This window comes from Adiantum capillus-veneris, chromosome 19 (assembly GCF_014529385.1).
Source record: "Adiantum capillus-veneris isolate H3 chromosome 19, ASM1452938v2, whole genome shotgun sequence".
Lineage (NCBI taxonomy): Eukaryota > Viridiplantae > Streptophyta > Polypodiopsida > Polypodiales > Pteridaceae > Adiantum > Adiantum capillus-veneris.
Genome location: NC_140949.1, coordinates 69,196,410 through 69,216,446, shown reverse-complemented (window position 1 = coordinate 69,216,446; position 20,037 = coordinate 69,196,410). Strand labels below are relative to the sequence as shown.

Genomic DNA, 20,037 nt, shown 5'->3' with positions numbered 1-20,037 from the left:
TGCACTGACTTAGCCTCGAGCAATGGATTTTTCCATATTTTATCCATTTTTGCTACTTTTGTTATTGACAAGCCTAAATTATTTTCTATTGGTGGATTAGGTCTCTAATAGCTAGGGTATGGAGGTCCCCCTAGGCATTACAAGAATTTGTGCACTAAGGAGACAAGTGATAAAATCACGATGTCTTCCATAAACAGATGCATCTATAAGGGGAAAAAAAAGGTCATCATTTGGGGGTAAAGAAAACTAGACAGAGTGTACAAATTTGTATCATCATCTATGTTGGCTTTGCATCTGAATCTTAAATTGCCAACAGGTTCTTTTGGTGAGCTCCCAACTAACTAAATGTGTATTGTTGAAATAAATCTTCATATAAACATCCATTCAGTCCTTGAATGCCCAATCTAAATCTTCTTATACGCATCCATCGAGTCCTAAAATGCCAAATCTAGCCTTCACTTAGCCATTCTAGTTGGATTTTTTGTTGGAGAGAAAAACTTCAAAGTTAACGTCTTCAAGCCCAAGCCAATTTGAATGGATCTTTTACAATAAAGCAATTGCCTCTTTTTTGTGAAATGTGAAAGTTCTACTTTTGAAATGCATAGCTGGAAGTCTATGATGACTGTTCGAGAATGGCACATTAAAAGACATAATGCACCAGTCTAAGGTCTCTACAGATTCCAAAGCAAGGCACATGAAGTTGGTCAATTTGGGGAGAAATTAAGCATCACAACCTGGCAACAATCCACCAACAACATGTGTAACACACTAGTAGTGCATGCCAATATTTTCTTAGAAATATGCTAAATGAGGGAAATTGTCACCACATTGGGGTCATGTGGATTGCCATTGATGTGTTGTTTTGCCAACCCATAGGGAATTGAATTTGTGCAACTACAACATTGTTCACATGGTGCTACTAGTGAGAAATCTCCTCGTTGTAATAAGTGTCATTATCCTTCGATGAAGAAAAGTTGGACATGCTATCTTCCACTTTGGGTAGAACTTGTTGTGGTTGTCTTTGACATGAGTTGACTTAGTGGACCCAATTGTATTTAGAGAGTTGATGACTCTCAAGAAATAAAAGCAGCAAGGCTTTTTGGATATGGTTATGTACTAAGGAGCATTATACTTCTGGTCATGACTCTATATGAAAGGACCCTGGGAACTGCATTGGAGAACCTTCCTCCCTATCACCCTTTATATAGGCCTTGGCCTAGGGTTCCTTGCCCAGCTTAGCAGCAATCACCCGTAGTGCAGGTCCATGACCCCCAAGGGTTGCCCTTGGCATGGTGTTACTCCCCACTTGGAATAGTGTTTTTTTCCTCGAAAACAAAAGTGAAAAACTTCTTCTTAAGAACACTAATGTTTTTCCAAGTGACACCCTTTTCAGGTCGATCTTTCCACTTGACTAAAACTTATCGACATATATGATGGCGCATACGTAAATCATAAATATAGTCTAAGATTCACTCAGGTTGATGCGGTTCGATAGGAGGTTCAACGGAATCAACCAGAATTTGTTGTTCTAGTGACATTGTTACCCCCATGCAAGCGTTTACGTAAAGAATTTACATGCAATACCGGATGAATACGAGTGTGCAAGTCACGAGAGTTTGTAGGCTTGTCACTAGTTCGCTTGAGTATCTTGAAAGGCCTATAATATCTCGAAGATAATTTAGGTATTGGCCGAGTCTTCAGACTTTCAGAATGCTCTCACACACACAAAAATACCTCTTCCCCTTCCATGAAGGTAACTTGTCGACGATTCTCATCAGTGTACTTCTTATACCAATCCTGCTCTTGTCGAGCATTTTAACGAGCACGTTTCAACATACTGATATGATCTTGATAAAATCCTTGACCTGTTGGAGCTTTTTAGTTGCCAACCCCACCGTAACTGGTGACTCAAGTTGAAAACCGTACATTAGCATGAAAGGACTAAATTTAGTCGTTACATGCTTAGCATTGTTGTAAGCAAAGTCAAGAATAGGTAGATACTCTTCCCAATCTGATTGCTTCTTGCTGACGTTTGCTTGTAGCATATCCTCTAGCACTTCATTGACTATTTGAGTCTCACGATTTATTGTACTTAGGTGGAGCTGTGTACCCAATTGTTTAAACACATCCCTCCAAAAATGACTGTTAAATTTGGGATCACAATCACTCATAGTATTACTTGGAAATCCATACATCCTATACAAATTGTCAAGAAATAACTTAGCTAAATTTGGAATCTTAATTATTGACTTGGTTGGAATAAACATACATAGTTTAGTCAACCATTCTACGACCACCCATACCGAGTCATGACCTCGTACAATTGTTGGGAGTAAAGAAAACTAGACGGAGTGTACAAATTTGTATCATCGTCTATGTTGTCTTTGCATCTAAATCTTAAATTGCCAGCAGATTCTTTTGGTGAGCTCCCAACTAACTAAATGTGTATTGTTGAAATAAACCTTCATATAAAAATCCATTCAGTCCTTGAATGCCCAATCTAAATCTTCTTATACGCATCTATCGAGTCCTAGAATTGTCACCACGTTGGGGTAATGTGGATTGCCATTGATCTCTTGTTTTGTCAGCCCATAGGGAATTAAATTTGTGAAACTACAACATTGTTCACATGGTGCTGCTAGAGAATCTCCTCATTGTAATAAGTGTCATCATCCTTTGATGAAGAAAATTTAGACATGATATCTTCCACTTTGGGTAGAACTTGTTGTGGTTTCCTTTGACATGAGTTGACTTAGTGGACCCAATTGTATTTAGAGAGTTGATGACTCTCAAGAACTGAAAGTAGCAAGGCTTTTTGGATATGGTTATGTACTAAGGAGCACTATGCTTCTGGTCATGAGTCTATATGAAAGGACAGTGTGAACTGCATTGGAGAACCCTCCTCCCTACCACCCTTTATATAGCCCTTGGCCTTCTACTGCGATCACAAACTGTGGGAATCCTCCCTTAGTGCTCTTCAATTGCCGTAAGGATAAAATAGAATGGCCTTACACTACAAGAGGTACCTCACATTAGCGACACTCACAATGCGATGCTCAAAAGTGAAAATCCACGGGCGTCGCTATCAGTGTCGCTATGAGCGTCACTATGTTATTTGTTGCATAGCGACGCCGACAGGGGTGAAAAATAAACCGAGAGCGCCAGAAACTCACATCCCATATCTCAGTTTTGACGCTCAAGCAAAAGAGGTAAACGTGCTCTCCCTCTCTCTCTCTCTCTCTCTCTCTTTCTTCCACACACACACACACACACACACACTCAAACACACAAAGAGAGGAAGGAGAGCTAGGTATTCTGCTTCCCTCTCCTCTCTCTCGTGTTCCCTTCCCCTCTTTCTCTCTCTCTCCCTCTCTCTCTCTCTCTCTCTCACACACACACACACACACACATTGTGTCTTTAAAAGAGAGAGAGAGAGAGAGAGAGAGAGAGAGAGAGAGAGAGTACACACAAGCATAAATGCAAAACACGTGCATAAACAAAGAATGCATACATACACACATTGAGAAGGAAAAGAGAGAGAGAGAGAGAGAGAGAGAGAGAGAGAGAGAGAGTAAAGAGAGAGAATGGGAGAGAGAGATAAAGTAAAGAGAGAGAATGAGAGAGAGAGAGAGAGGAGAGAACAAAGAGAGAGAGATAGAGAGAGAAGAAGAAGAAGAAAAGAGAGAGGTAAGGGGAAAAAACAAAGAGAGAGAGAGAGAGAGAGAGAGAGAGAGATAGATAAAAAAAGTAGAGAAAATATAAAATGAAATGTTATATTAAGATTTAGGGTTAGGTCAAATTTAAAGTTACATTTAATCAAAATTAGGTTAGATTAAGATCTAAGATAAAGTTAGATTACATTTATATTATATTTAAAATTTATGCTAAATTTAAAATTAGTTTAGACTGAAGATTACGTTAAGATTTAAATTAGATTTAAAACTAGGGCAATATTTAAGATTAGCTAGGTTAAATTTAAGTTAGATTACATTTAGGATTAGGATTTAAGATTGGATTAGATTTAGGTTTATGTTGAGTTTAAGATTAAATTAGATTTAGATTTAAGTTAGTTTACGCTTAGATTTAGGTTAGATTTAAGATTAGATCGATTAGATCGATTAGATCGATTAGATTTAGGTTTATGTTGAGTTTAAGATTAGATTAGATCTAGAATTATGTTCAATTTAAGATTAGATTAGATTTATGTTAGATTTTAGGGCATGTCACTGCAAGCTATGCCCAAAGAGCAAACACTAGTTACACAACAATAAGTATATTCCCATCAAAATCTGACACCTATTAACTCACCCACTAACCATGTTCAATTAGTTCAGAATCACCATATGTTCAATTAGGTTAGATTTAAAATTAGATTTTGGATTTAGTTTTTATATTAAAGTCTACCTTCGAGATTACAAAAAAAAAAATAGAGTTAGACAAACGGTGATCGATCCCTGATCTCTTCCTCACTACAGATGCGATCTTAAGCTGGAAAGCTTTCAACAACATGATACTCAAATTGGAGGCCAACATGTAATGTGCTACGTAATCCCTCGAACAAAGACCTGTCGTGAAAGATGTAAGATGCCGTGAATTGCTATAGCTAGAGAAGAGGGAAAGGGGTTTTGTCCACTATATGCACTATCATGTAGACATGGGTGTGTAGATTTCTCTACCCATAAATATAGGCATTGATCAATAAAGATGTCTTCCCATAAGAGGTAGCCCAAGTTCTAATTGGATATCTATGTTGGATGGTGGCAGGTATAGGTCTATTCTCTCATGGTCTAGGGGCTCGTCCAGTCTCCTACAAGATCGATTGTACTAATAAAATTGGAAGAATAAATTCTATTATCTTTTTCATGTCCATTGTCATAGCATTGTCCTTTTGTTATATTGTCATTATCAATAATCAATATATGGTTCTAGACTGATCAAAGAGCACATATTGCCAGCTGATAATGTGATGTCAGATTCCAGAAAGGAAGCAAGAAAGATCTTGCAAAACTTGGGGATGGATTATAATTCGATTCACGCATGTCCTAACGACTGCATTCTTTTCAGAGGGGAATACATAGACATGGAGAAGTGTCCGAAATGTGATTTCGAGAGATATCGAGTAGATCTCTACGGAACAAAAATTCTACAAAAGGTTTTGCAACATTTTCCTCTGCTTCCTCGCATCAAGCATTTCTTTGAATGTAAAGTCCGTGGCCGCCTTAGCATTATGGCACAAGGAGAATAGATCTTCGAATGGTGTGCTCGGATTCCTGCAGATTGCACAACTTGGAAACATATAGACGATACATGGCCGGATTTTGCAAGGGAAGCTCAAAATTTGTACATATGCCTGGCTATGGATGGCGTAAATCCAGTTGGTTAAAGATCAACATCTTACACTGTATGGCCCATTGTCATTGTCAACTACAACATTCCCCTGTGGTTGACTACCAAGAAGGGGTACCTGTGGCTAAGCTTGATTTTGTTGGGGCGGTATAGAGTGAAGAATACGGATGTGTATCTTCGTCCACTATTGGAAGAGCTACAACAATTGTGGATTGACATAGAAGTGGTGGATATGAGCCCACACACAGGTCGAAGGAATGCTTTGATCAAAGGTATTCTAATGTGGACCATGCATGCCTATCCCGGACTAACAGAATGCTCAGGTGATTTACACTCAAACTCAAACACTGTAAATCTTGGTTTTCCCGAAGCTTATCTATTATTATGTGTATGCATGCACTGCTTCAAACAGCGGATACAGAGCATGTGTCACATGTGGACCTAGATTTAATGCACGTCGGGCGTCCTCATTGAAGAAGCAAATTATCTTATACGAAGGTCATCAAGCGTGTGTTCCAGAGAATCATGTGTTACACGACGACTTTTTGGGAAGACAGCCACCGAGGGTATCTGCACAAGCATGGTTAGAGCAAAAGGAGATGTGTGATGACAGTTTTCCCCCAGGGATGAAGAGACTCTCTCTATGGTACGACTTACCATATTAGCCCAGACTCATGATCAATCACTTGCTCGATCCAATGCACATATGTAAGAATGTGGTAATTTGATGTGGGATCATCTTACCGGCAAGAAAGACTTTGGGAGCCAGGGTTGACCTTAGAAATGTGGATTGTATGGAGCAATGTTGGCCGCAGACAATATCCGATGGATGGAGAAAACTCCCTAAAGTGCCATGGATTTTGACAAGAGCCCAAGAACACAAAGTAAAAGAGACCATTCGATCTTTGTGGACCCCCATTGGCGTAATGCACTCGCTCAGAACATGTTTCACTAAAGAAGGAAAGCTTACCGGTTTGAAGTCACATGACTGGCATAAAATGTGTCAGGTATGTTTGAAGTTGAATATATCATAGTGGAAATTGTGTAACAAATTCGTGTGTGGACTATAATATCATTGCTATACGTGTTTTGCAATTTATTTTACCGGTGGCCATTGAGGGATGTTTCTCCTGACGTCTGTAACACAATCTACAAACTTGCGAAGTTGGTGCAATGGATCTCACAAAAGGAGATCAATGTAGACTCCATACCATTCGTCAAACTAAACGCTGCGGAGGTTGTGTGCATGTTTGAGAAACACTTTCCTACTACCATGCTAACCATTTAGGTGCATCTTCTTGTTCACATAGTTGAAGAGGTGGAAATAGCTGGCACAGTACATTCCAGATGGATGTTCTTTTTAGAATATTTCATTAAAACGTTGTAAGGATATGTGCGTCCGAAGGCACCTCCGGAGGGTAGCATGGTAGAAGGTTGCCTGGTATCAGAGTCCCTAGTTTACATTGGAGAGTGGCTAGACGGATTTGATGAAGCCCGGGACACACTGGTATAACTGAAGATGGTCGGCCTATGGAAGTGCAAGGAGCCTAGGCATGGCAGTTTGCAGGCAAATGACAAGGACATTGTGCAAGTATTTAATGGAGTTAGGAGATAGGTACATAGGGATGGAGCACTCTCTAGTAGAAACTACAAGTGTTTTTGCTATCACAGGTGACATGAGAAAATGTTCATATCTCGAGATTGTGAACAAGACTAGGGATGATGGATACAGGTGCTATGAGGTTTACGATACAGAATTTTGGTCGAGATGTTTGCAGGACATTCTACTTGACAGGGTATCAAACCTGGCAATGCTTTTTTTTAATTTATGTGTGGTAATTATGGCTCTCTTGCCAAGGCACTTAAGCTTTTGGTTGATTTTTCAGGAGTACTATCAATTTGGTGGGCATTGAATCTCATTGCAACTATAGCGATGAGGCTTTGGTTTGATGTATATGATCTATGAGTAAAGGTTTTTTCGGACGCCTCTTATTTGTGATGTAGCAGTGAGCAAGATATTTTCTTGAAATTACTAGTGGTTCGAGATTATTGAGGTCCTTTTTATACTCAAAGAAGACGTGCTCACACTTTGTGGCCGACTATTGAGTGATGGAAATGACATGGTCAAATTGGTGCTTGGCCGATGCTTTGTGCTCGAACTTGATAATCTTTACGATCGAAGGTGATGTATGCGACTAGTTTGAACCTATGGCAAGGAGCCATGTGGGAAGCATTACATAGAGCAGAGGATTATGCTATACTCGAGCCCAATGCGGTGGGAATGCCGCACAAAAGGGGATATATATATATTTTTTTGGTAAGCTTTAATTTTTAGGGGAAATTACCAAAATACCCCTCTAATTTGAGGAAATTCCCAAAATACCCCTCAAATTCAAAAAATTCCCAAAATGTCCCCGATATTTTGTCATAAATTCCCAAAATGCCCTTCAAATTTTCCAAAATTCCCAAAATACCCCTGGTTGTGAGACTAAATTTCTAGAAAAATAATTTTTTTGTAGGTGTTCACAAGAAGAGTGATTGTCTATCGTACAAGATGCTAAAACTACAATTTGAGTTGGTTACGTAGGCTTTGGAGATGAATTGCTTCATTATATTTAGACATAATTGCCTTTTTTGCGATGGTACAAATTACATGCTGAGCACTCAAAAACGGATCTCAATTGTCAAAAACGAATGAAGATTAGAAAATCTTGAACATTCCAACCAAAATAGATACAAAGGTATTCTGGGAATTTTTAAAATTTGAGGTGTATTTTGGTAATTTTCCTTAATTTTTAAAGCAATGCAGCTGATGCTATGAACAGCGCTGGCAAGGCTTATTGTCGCCCAGGAATAGAAGGGGAAGTGATGGGCTGCAGAGTGGGGGATTCGCCATCTGCCGAGCATGCTGGAGGAAAGGGGGCCATCTGGTGTAAAAGGAGGAGGACACCACCATGGTCTGGAGTAGCACAAAAGGGGGCTGTAGGGCAGCGCAGCTTGTGAGGAGAACAAAGAGGGTTGCATGAGAGTGGGAGCGTGGCGGCCAGGTGGAGTGGCAGATAACGGGTCTGCTAGCTTCATGAAAGAGAAGGATTGGAAGGGCTTGGGGGAGGCAAAAGGGGCGGCTCAATAGCACTATCTAGGGATGGCCATGGCGGGGGTGATGAGAAGGTGAGCATGGCGGTGTGTGACATGCAGTAGCCGGGAAAGGAGGCCAAGGAGGAGAGCCAGCAGGGGGGAGCTTGCATTAATAAGGCTGAGGACTGCCAATTGAATCAAGGAGGAGAAGCCAGTTGAAGATGTCGGGGGGGCTACCTGCAAGAAGGGGCCTCATGCTGCAGTGAAGGAAGCCATGTAGAGAGTTGCCGAGGGCTTGAATATAATTGGAGGGGCACCGACCTGAAGGAGTTCAAGGGGCAGCCACGGTGTAGTGTGGGCAGCAAAAGGGAGTAGAGAAGTGATCAAAGTCTTCAAGGTTGAAAAGACGCAGCCACAAGGGCCGCTTTGAGGTGAGCAGGGCCGAGAGGCTATCGTGAGGGTCTTTTGTGGGTCTGCAGTTGGTGAAGACACATAGCCGCCATGTCGTAAAGGGAGAGGGCAGGCCGAGCCAGTTGAAAGGTTGGTGCAGAGCTGCAGTTTTCGAGGGGTTGGAAGCCACGAGGTGCCTCTGCTTATAAGGAGTGCGTCTCAAGAGGACAGTCACATAGCATGGAAAAGGTCGCCAAAGTGTTGCCCGAACAGGGAATTCCGTAGGAAAACCAAGGGCAGCCAGGAGGCGGCAAAGGGAGGAGATTAGAGTTTTTGAAGTTTTTTAACACCGCCATCGTAACCCAAATCTGTGTTATGCAATCATTATGGTTTTGTTGGAATCTTTGGTGTAAATCTGTGTTATGCAATCATTATGGTTTGGTTGGAATCTTTGGTGTAAATTTGTTCCCTCGTCTTATCTCGTGCCCCACGCCCGTGGTTTCTTTGGCTCCGGGTTTTGTGTATGTGTGTGTGCAGAGAGGGAGGGAGTGAAAGATTGAGCTATTTTGTGTGTGGTCGAGGCTTGTGTCGCCTCCTAGGTATTGTGTGCTTTCTTATTTGGTGTTGGAATGGTTGTGTATGATGGTGTACTGTCAAGCTGGTTATGTCGAGGTGTTTATGTGTGCATGTGTACAACTGAGAAATCTTGAAGGCGAGCTCTGCAGTGAATGTCTGCAAAAAGTGTGCTTGTGTGTGTGAATCCCTGGGCTATAGAAGCTTGGAGTGTGCTGGGTTTGTTCCCCCTTCCCCCTTTCCATCAGTGGTGCCCCCACGGAGGAGCTATTGCTTGCTTCTCGGTGAAGTCGAAGACAGTGTTGGGGTGATACTAATTTCAAAGAGCAAGTGCTGCTAAGAAAGATGTCGTCGGGTTTTCTGACTTTTACAGGTGTTGAAGATGCAGAAGTGTGGCTGCAGGACTATGGTCTATTTCTGCTGGGAGAGTGGCTTGTCGAAAGAAGGGGAGTGGCTTAGGCATTCCCACTGCTAATTTGTGGAAAGGCCAAGACATGGTATGATGGATTGCAGGTTGACGAAAAGCTGGATTGGAACACCTTAGAAGTGGCATTCCGAAGCAAATATGCGACCAACGTCGCGCAATTGAGCGAAGTGAAGTGAAGGTTGAATGAGCTAAAGCAAAGCCTGGCTGGTCACTTTCAAGCGTTTGTGTGGGATTTCGAAGCGCTATGGAGAAAAAACTCATAAAGGTAATTGCTGCAAAGAATACTGATTTTAGTGCTTGCATGTGGATGTTTGTGATAAAGTTGAAGTCGATGGACCGGTGTCATATGCGGAGCTAGTGGACTTTGCAGAAGGTTGCACAAAGAAGCTCTTGAAGAAATGTCAAGCGAGGCAAGGATGGTCCAGCCCGATAGTGTCAGACTCAGTTGAAGCAAAGAAGATAAAAGCACAGCCTATGCTAGAGGGTTTGCATATGCAAGAAGAGCCAAAGATATTATGGTTGTAGAGAGACAGGGTTATTCCTATGCCTCGGATGCCAGACAAGAAAGATGCAGTGGTTGAAGAGGTGCTGATGGTTCCAAGTCAGGGAAATATGCTGGCAGATTTAGTTATTGATGGTCAAATCCCTGGGGAGTGTGCTCATGGACGACAAGTGAGATTTGTTGATAAGATTAAAGCAGTAGTTATGGACGAGATTCCATATTGTGAGAAAGGGGAAGAGCATGAGTCGAGTGGCGGCAGCTCTTTCCATGGAGATAGAACGTGGGAGACGGACTCCACTTCCTCAAGGTATGATATTTACGATATTATATTGCATGTAGATGAGGTGGTCACAGAGCAACAAGAGACAGGTATAGAGATGCCTTGTGTGGACCACGGAGTTGGGCAACCCTCTCTTTTTCTTCGAGATGATAGGGTTTCGAAGGTTGGTTCCATGTTGTTGATAGATATACTTTTGAAGGTTGCTTTACAAGCAGTTTTGCACCGTTTGCAAAGCTCTTTGGACGTAGATTATGTTATGGAGAGTCATCTAGCAAAGGGAGGAATGATTTCAGGTGATGCAATTGCTTCAAATGTGGGTGTATACGCTCATTTTGGGTATCAAGCATGCATATGGATATAGGTTGTTGAAGATCGATGCGATGCCAAGCTACACGACAGGCTTGTTTTTGGGGTTCACAAGTGCAAAAAAATGGTAGATTATGCATATACTATGGACGCATGGCTGTGCTCAATACCGTGTATTCGATCCTGGCAGAGTTTGCATCATAGCTGGGAGAGCCTACAGCTTTCCATTTAATTCAAGGGAATTTTACAACTATAAAATCTCTCTCTCTATCTATCTACTGCTTATGTACATACTAAGTATCAGTTTTTTAATATGTAATCATCTCTTATCTAAATAATTCTATGGTTGAGCATGAATGCTCAATCAGGGGTTGGGCAATGATGGTACAATTGAAGATGGTTGGCGTATGGAAGTGCAAGAAGCCCAGGCATGGTAGTTTGCAGGCAAATGTCAAGGACATTGAGCAAGTATTTAATGGAGTTAGGAGACAGGTGCATAGGGATGGAGGACTCTCTAGAAGAAACTGCAAGTGTTTTTGCTATCAGAGGTGACAGGAGCAAAATGTTCATATCCTGAGATTGTGAACAAGACTAGGGATGCTGGATACAGGTGCTATGAGGTTTATGATATGGAATTTTGGTCGAGATGTTTGCAGGACATTCTACTTGACAGGGTATCAAACCTGGCAATGCTTTTTTTTAATTTATGTGGTAATTATGGCCCTGTTGCCAAGGCACTTAAGCTTTTGGTTGATTTTTCAGGAGTACTATCAATTTGGTGGGCATTGAATCTCATTGCAACTATGGTGATGAGGCTTTGGTTTGATGTATATGATCTATGAGTAAAGGTTTTTTTGAACGCCTCTTATTTGTGATGTAGGAGTGAGCAAGATATTTTCTTGAAATTACTAGTGGTTCGAGATTATTGAGGTCCGTTTTATACTCGAAGAAGACGTGCTCGACTATTGAGTGATGGAAATGACACGGTCAAATTGGTGATGCTTTGTGCTTGAAATTGAGAATCTGTATGGTCGAAGGTTATGGATGCGACTAGTTTGAACCTATGGCAAGGAGCCATGCGGGAAGCTGTACATAGAGCGGAGGAGTATGCTATACTCGAGCCCAATGCGATGGGAATGCCCCACAAAAGGGGAATTGTTTTTTTTTTTGGTAAGCTTTAATTTTTAAAGCCATGCAACTGATGGGATGAACAGCGCTGGCAAGGCTTTTTGTCGCCCAGGAATAGAAGGGGAGGTGATGGGCTGTAGAGTGGGGAAGCCGCCATCTACCAAGCATGCTGGAGGAAAGGGCGCCATCTGGTGGAAAAGGTGGAGGACACCACCATGGTCTAGAGTAGCGCAAAAGGGGCCTGCAGGGCAGCGCAGCTTGTGAGGAGAACAAAGACGATTGCATGAGAGTGGGAGCATGGCGGCCAGGTGGAGTGGCAGATAACGGGTCTGCTAACTGCATGAAAGAGAAGGATTGGAAGGGCTTGGGGGAGGGAAAAGGGGCGGATCAAGAGCGCTATCTGGGGATGGCCATGGTGGGGGTGATGAGAAGGTGAGCATGGCGGTGTGACACATGCAGTAGCCGGGAAAGGAGGCCGAGGAGGAGAGCCAGCGATGCCCATGCCAGGGGGGGAGCTCGCAAGAAGGCTGAGGGCCGCCAATTGAATCAAGGAGGAGAAGCCAGTTGAAGATGTCGGGGGAACTACCAAGAAGGGGCATCATGCTGCAGTGAAGGAAGCCATGTAGAGAGTTGCCAAGGGCTTGAATATAATTGGAGGGGCACCGACCTGAAGGAGTTCAAGGGGCAGCCATGGTGTAGCGTGAGCAGCAGAAGGGACTAGAGAAGTTATCAAAGTCTTCAAGGTTGAAAAGGCGCAGCCACAAGGGCCGCTTTGAGGTGAGCAGGGCCGAGAGGCTAGCGTGAGGGTTTTTTGTGAGGCTGCAGTTGGTGAAGACACATAGCCGCCAGGTCGTAAAGGGAGAGTGCAGGCCGAGCCAGTGGAAAGGTTGGTTCAGAGCTGCAGTTTTCTAGGGGTTGGAAGCCACGAGGTGGCTCTGCTTATAAGGAGTGCGCCTCAAGAGGGCAGTCACATAGCATGGAAGTGGTCGCCAAAGTGCTGGCCGAACAGGGAATTCTGTAGGAAAGCCAAGGGCAGCCGGGAGCCGGCAAAGGGAGGAGATAAGAGTGTTTTGAAAGTTTTTTAACACCACCATTGTACCCCAAATCCGTGTTATGCAATCATTATGGTTTTGTTGGAATCTTTGGTGTAAATTTATTCCCTCGTCTTATCTTGTGCCCCACGCCCGTGGTAGCGTTGGCTCCGGGTTTTGTGTATTTGTGTGTGCAGAGAGGGAGGGAGTGAATGATTCAGCTATTTTGTGTCCGGTTGAGGCTTGTGCCCCCTCCCAGGTATTGTGTGTTTACTTATTTGGTGTAGGAATGATTGTGTATGATGGTGTACTTTCAAGCCGGTTATGTCGAGGACCAGGACCAGGTCGGGGATTTAATATTTACGTAATCACTTAAAAATTTTACGTGACCACAAAGTATTAATTAACGTTAGCAACCATATAAATTGGATTTTTTTCAAAATTGGTTTCTTCCCCCTTCATCCAATAGTATTAATGCATGACTTTGTCAATGTTACCAGAAGTTTCACCTTACCAACTAGATGTTCACTCTAATGTCATTTTGAGTGATTACGTGAATTTTAAATCCCTATCGAGGTGTTTATGTGTGCATGTGTACAGCTAAGAAATCTCTAAGGCAAGATGTGCAGTGAAAGTCTGCAAAAAGTGTGCGTGTGTGTGATTTTGTGTGGTTAGGGGTGCGGGTTAATCCTTGGGATATAGAGAGGCAAGCTTGGAGTGTGTTGGGTTGGTTCCCCCTTCTCCATTTCTAACGCTATGGTGAACCATAGATGATGAGCGAATATCTGGGATTGTCATGTGCAATCTTGGTGTTGAGAAGAAGATGACCTAAGATCTAGAGGCTAAGATCAACCAATTTTGCATGCTTCACAATCCAGTGAGGCAAAAGTGGATTTCACAATAGGAGGATGCAAAGTAAGAGCGACAAAGGGCACGAATCAAGTGGAGACAGGGAAGACGACCATCGATGCATTGTCTGGCTGGTTTGGAGAGCCTATCAACATTCGTGAGCTTAAGATGGTTGCACAACCAATTGAAAAGCGCACAATAGTGCATTGAATACGTGACTAAGGAGGAGTGGGAGTACTCTCGGGGTTGCGCGAGCAAGGTAAATTTGCAATGTACTACTAGCAACTTTCTACATGTTTCAACGGCCACTCTTAATCTTTGTTGGTTGTAATATAAGTCATACACAATAGCATGGTGTAAAGGTCAACATTTTAGGGTCGAACGAATCGACAAAAAGCGTTCTTAGTGTCTCTTTCACCCGATCAACTAGATCTAGTGGTGGGGCGAGCAACATTCATTAGAAGAGACGAATCACCTCCTTCGCAATTGCAGCTTCAGTCTCCGTCACACCTGGAGTGCACTGCTTTTACAAATTCACAAGAACTTCAACGGAATCTCTCAACACAGGAATCCCTCCCCTTTATGAGTCCTCTCTCTCTCTCTCTCTCTCTCTCTCTCTACTTGTCCATGTTTTCTTCTCTATTCATTCAATATTAAGATTAAATGTTCGTGTGTTTAATGCAAGTATGGATGATGATGAGTTTTTTTCTTCTTTGTCATCCCAGCAGCAGCGGAGGTGGTACGAAGAGCGTCATCGCTCTGGAGCACCATCACGTCGTTCTACTCCTTCAGCGTCTCCCTCTGTTTTGGAGCATTCAGCATACTCCGAAGCTTCAGTGTCGACGAGACGATCTTCACACTTGTCTAGGCATCGACACTCTAGTGGTGGCAGCGACGGTTGCCGTGGGGATGCGGCCGCTGATGCCTCAACACTGCCTCATGTTCGACAAGGCTTCTTATCTTCCCCTTCTTTGCCTACCTACCCTCACACCAGTCACATCATCGCCATCTACCCTAGGTTTTGCACAGTTATCGGCCTATCCTGGCTACACACCACTAGCTACTCCTTCGGGAGTCACTCCAGTAGACACTGCTCTCTTCGGGGCCCAGACTCAAGTGGAGACACTTGACATCCGTACCCCCATCAAGACGCCGCTACAGACCTCTACTAAGACACCCAGGTTCATGCATCACAGGCGAGAGGGATTGTCGTACTCGGTCGACATCAGCGGCGGAATCATCTTAAATGATGAAGGCAAGAAGGTGATCTCGTGCATGTGCTGTCTTTGCTCTCAGGTGTTTGACACTACATACTAAGCACCTGGAGTAAAGTACCAAGTGAATTAAAAGATAGAGTCATCACCATGCTGCATGACAATTTTCCTGTGTCAAGTCGGAATGAGTGCTTCAATGAAGACCTGATGAAGGTTCGAATGTGCGAATACTGCAAGCACAAGTGTTCTGAAGTACAAAAATCAATAAAACATGGGTGGAACAGACGAGATTGGCTGGCCAAAGAGGATTGGAAGAATGCGAAGCGAGTAGCACGCGAGAATCCTGACAAGTGGAAGCAACAAAAGGAGACAGCTAAAGCACGAGTAAATGCAAGGAGCTCGCATCACTTGGGGAGCGGCAGGTGGGAATCATTTGAGGCCGATTTTGTAAGTGCTTTTGCATTGCTCTTTATGTTTGGTAGTTAGATCTATTTGTACTTTTAAATTCTAACATAATGGATTCTTTGTATGTTTTGAATAGTGGTCGATGACAGGATGTGACCCCACACCGTACGAGCGTGAGTAGGCGGACAGAAAGGGCTTAAACGCCTTGATGGACATTGCGTTCTTGCGGAGGCATGGTTACTATTTCAATCTACTCATTTACATTTTTTGTATTTTAACGATAATATATTGTTTTGTAAATTATATGTTTATACTTACCGTTGTTTTTTTCTACAGAATTCGACAGATACGCCACTTGCATTGGACGCGATGAGACATCTCATTAGACAACGTCAATCTAGTCGTAGCCAGATAGCATTAGTTTCCTTTTGTCATAGCATGTATAATGAGATGACGCATATACTTTTTTTGTAACTATTGGAAAACCATGTATTTTCTCAATAATGAAAATGGTTAACAATCAAGTGATTTTGTTTATGATGTGTACAATTGTCATTGATTTACTTTCGTCAATTTACTTTTGTCAGTTTTGTATCTTTATTCGCAAAAAATACTATGCATGATGGAGTTAATGGTTATATTGTCTTGTGGGTGACTACTTTGGGTCTATACCTTGCCATTTCTTTCAAAGGTGAATCTGGGCTTACCTTGGATTCACTTAGGTTTACTCTATGATTGAAACATTCAATATGGTTGAATACCCTGCCACTCAAAAAATTTTACTCTTGGGCGTCGCTATATAAGGCTCAGCAACTCTATGAGAGTCGCTATAGAAGGCATGCTATCATCGCTATGACCACCGCTATATAGAGACGGTCATAGTGATGCTGATAGCCACGCTTGTAGTGATGCATGTAGCAACGTTCTCATAGATACGGTCTTAGCAACCCCGGGGAGTATAAAAACCCAATGTATTTCGGTCGCTAAAAACGTCACAAGTGCACACAACCTCTTGTAGTGTTCGGCCCTTAGTATGAAAGATCTCACAAATCAATGGCGAGCATTGAGCAAGCTCACCACCAAGAGAGAAGAAAGAGAGATGGCATGAGTTGTGGTGCTCCTTGTGTTGCATGCGAGCAACGTGAAATGCGACCCTTGGCCCTACAATACTTTCAAGCCTACTCTCTTCAGCTACGTTTCATGCGAGCAACGTGAAATGCGACCCTTGGCCCTACAATACTTTCAAGCCTACTCTCTTCAGCTACGGTGTAGGTTGAACTCGCCCTCTTCCTCACTCCAAGGGTGCCTGCACATGGCTCCGAATTTCCTCCATAGATCTTTTTTTGTATGAGCATACAAAAGAATGCAATCTAAAACCTTGTCTGCTCTGAAAATATGAAAGCTTTGATACCAATGAAAGGACCTTGGGAATTGCCTTGGAGAAGCCTCCTCCCTACTGCCCTTTATATAGCCCTTGGCCTTCTAGGGTTTCCTACCTAGATTAGCAGTCGACCCTTGACACAAGTCCTTGAACACATTACCTAGCATGTTTAGGCTAAGATTCTTCATTAAATCTATGACTTTTCTCATGTCTTGCCTTAGCCCATCATCTTGCATTGTTCTAGTGACCACTATTGGCATAACCTGAGGAGTAACAAAAACCACTGGTTCATGATGAACCCCTGGCATGCGACCTTGGAAAGAATCCACAGACTGAAACTCAGAACTCTTGGACAAAGATTCTACTCCTAGTTGACTCATTCTTCTCAGCTTTCACTCTTTGTTCCTTACTACCTCTAGTGCATCTTCATATGTCCTAGGCTTCTTTAGCTCCACTCTCCAGCGTATAATCTCCCAAAGACCAGCCAAGAACCTGTTCTTCTTTATCATGTTAGGTGGGGTACCTGTGGTGCTAAGGCCGTGCAAATCCTCTCCCGTGCCATTGAAAACTTACGTATGTACTCATCTACTCGCTCACCTTCTCTCTATACTAAACCCTGTACTTCTTGCCACACTTTGTCAGGAGATTCTGTCTTCACAAACTTCACTTCCAATGTATGACTTAGATTGTCCCAACTTAATCTCACAGGTGGATCCGCCGCACACAACTCCTCTTCAAATGCTTTGGACCAAACACGTGAATCACTCTTCAAACATATTTGGAGAATACGTAACATCTATGCAGGATCGTGAATCTAATTGCTAATGCAAGCAACCTCCATCTTTTCCAAAAAGTCTTCCACATCTTCCTCACTTCTTCCTTGAAATTCCGGATACGAGAAAGCCATGGCTACTCAAGTTTCAATGCTTTGAGAACCCCTTCTAACACACGTGCAAGAACCCAAACTTTTTACTAACCCAATCCAAGAAACTTCAATGGAGTTCAAATTTAGATAAGAACAAACACATGCATGTGAAATAAGTTTTCATATTTAATTGGAATTACAATAGGCAAAGGGCATTCTAGTATCTCTCTTAATCTTCTTGCCCGAACATAAAGACTATGCGTTGTTGGAAAAAACTCTTCCTGGACACATGAACATTTATCTGGATTCTTTGTGTTAAATGAAAAGGAGTGAATTGAGGTCCATTTTGATCATCCATTAAAGCCAACCATGGAGCTCCTAAGAAGGCACACCTGAATTATCCTCTGATTTTTCTAGAATTTCAGTAGCATAACAGCATAAATGGCTCAAAAGACCAAAAAACCAGCCATCACAACTCAAAAAAATTTGGGAGAGTTTCCTCAGAAGTAGAGCAATAAGAACCCAAAATATAAATTGTATACGTATGCATAACCTGCCAACAATAGAACTCAAGCATCAATTAGGAATCACTATAACATAGCCTATGGCGAGGTCACGAAAAGGGTGCTCCAGTCACTTGTATCACCGAAAGGATCTCATATTTGAGAACCCCCTAGCTCAATAAAACCTCACGCTATCGACCCTCTCACGAAAGTTTATGCAAATCTTGTATAGTCAAGTCTCAAAAATGACTATCTTCCAGACCAAGTACGGTTCCACAAAGGTGTATAATGATAGTATCCACAAGTAACGTACAATACAAGACAATGCGCTCAAACAAGCGCCAAATGATGCATACCCGCGGCAACTGTAAGTGACTTTCACTGCCAGTATATCACTCTACTCTAGCTACCTGTACTTGTGTGAATCACGTATACCTATACCTGTACCTATAACCTGTAACATGTAATCTGTAACCTTTAATTCCAAATCTCGAAGCTGAAGATACTCGAAGAAGATCCTTCGCGAGGGCGCCAAAAGAATGTGATCGGGATGGGAACACATACAACGCCTCTATAATCACCAGACACACACTCTTGGGATGATACACACACACATACACTATGGGACACCACTCGGCTTACACAATCCACCTGGCAGAGACAGGGAACACACTAATTATGGAGTTAGAGGAGAGAGACTATCCATTTTCCCACTCAACACAGAGACACACACACACATCCCCAAAAAACTCAGCTCAAAAGAGGAATATCTCTGATATGTAGATACAATTGAGATTGGGCCAACACGAATGGGGCGAATAGCTCACACAATATGGATGAAATATGCCAGATACAATCACAAATTTGAACAAAGGCTTTGCTCATAGGAGAAACTTACACAACCAAAACAATAGGAAAAAGTGAGGAACTTGGAAAAATGGACAGGCTCGTGCATTTGGAGCGGCCAAAAACCCCAGTCTATAATATCAAAGTGCTCAAATTTGACCTCGGATGAGCAGTTTATGACCAAAACAGGCTCCAAAAATAGCAAAAATTGACTTGCGGTTGTTCCCCCTCTTCTCTCCACATTTTTCTAGTCTTCTTCTCAGGTTTTTTAGTGTCCACACTTCACTTTATCCCTTGGGTTCCCTTGGCCTTTTCATTGACCTCAAACAGACCCTGAACATGCCAAAAAATGGCCACGCAGTGCATTTTTGTTACCCTTCTACATCCATCTGCACATTTGTCACTCAACTTTTCCCAATAATGCATCCCGCAATCACATGAAGTGGCTCCCAAATAAAGTCCTCATGATGACCTTTTTGTATAATTTATCACAAGAAAACACCCATGTTGTGTTCCTACTTATCCACGTGCAAGTCTTGATCCCATTCGTCCTCTTGACGCCACTAGATGCCACTTGATGCACCTGCTTACCTCATGGCGTGCGCCTGCTGATAGCTTTCTCGAGAAGTTTCACGCACTAACAACTCCTCATTATTATAGAAAAAATACACTAGTACTGGTGATAATGAAAATCTATGTTCTATGTACATGCTGTCCTACCTGTACACATGTGGGCCCCACGTAACCACTTGGCTCTGGAAAATGGGCAATCCTTTATTTGATGCACCATGCATGTGTATGTACATAGGCGCAATCATTTCTTCCAAAAAACTCCTAATTAATATCGTTCGGCCTTGCGCGTCGGTGCACCACCACCGAACACAGACCAATGGGAGACCTCCTCAAGCGATA

General features: G+C 42.6%; 1 protein-coding gene across 7 annotated transcripts; it reads left to right on the top strand.

Annotated features, from left to right (window-relative positions):
- Positions 1 to 8,338: 8,338 nt before the first annotated feature.
- On the top strand, positions 8,339 to 15,921 carry LOC147434192 (uncharacterized). Of its 7 annotated transcripts, XM_086490761.1 has the most exons (4): positions 10,970 to 11,577; positions 11,666 to 11,709; positions 11,784 to 15,572; positions 15,667 to 15,921. In XM_086490761.1, exon 3 carries the CDS (start codon positions 14,575 to 14,577, stop codon positions 15,226 to 15,228), a length of 654 nt encoding a protein of 217 aa, XP_086346887.1. In that variant the 5' UTR covers positions 10,970 to 11,577; positions 11,666 to 11,709; positions 11,784 to 14,574; the 3' UTR covers positions 15,229 to 15,572; positions 15,667 to 15,921. The 7 variants fall into 6 exon arrangements, with proteins under 7 accessions (XP_086346889.1, XP_086346888.1, XP_086346887.1 ...); XM_086490758.1 differs by having other exon boundaries at positions 11,666 to 15,572; XM_086490763.1 differs by lacking the exon at positions 15,667 to 15,921 and adding an exon at positions 8,339 to 10,080 and having other exon boundaries at positions 10,186 to 11,577; positions 11,666 to 14,500.
- Positions 15,922 to 20,037: the final 4,116 nt, after the last annotated feature.

What these genes read in the sequence shown, in the direction of transcription:
- LOC147434192 (XM_086490761.1), top strand. Translation starts at nt 14,575, where the DNA reads ATGTTCGTGTGTTTAATGCAAGTATGGATGATGATGAGTTTTTTTCTT.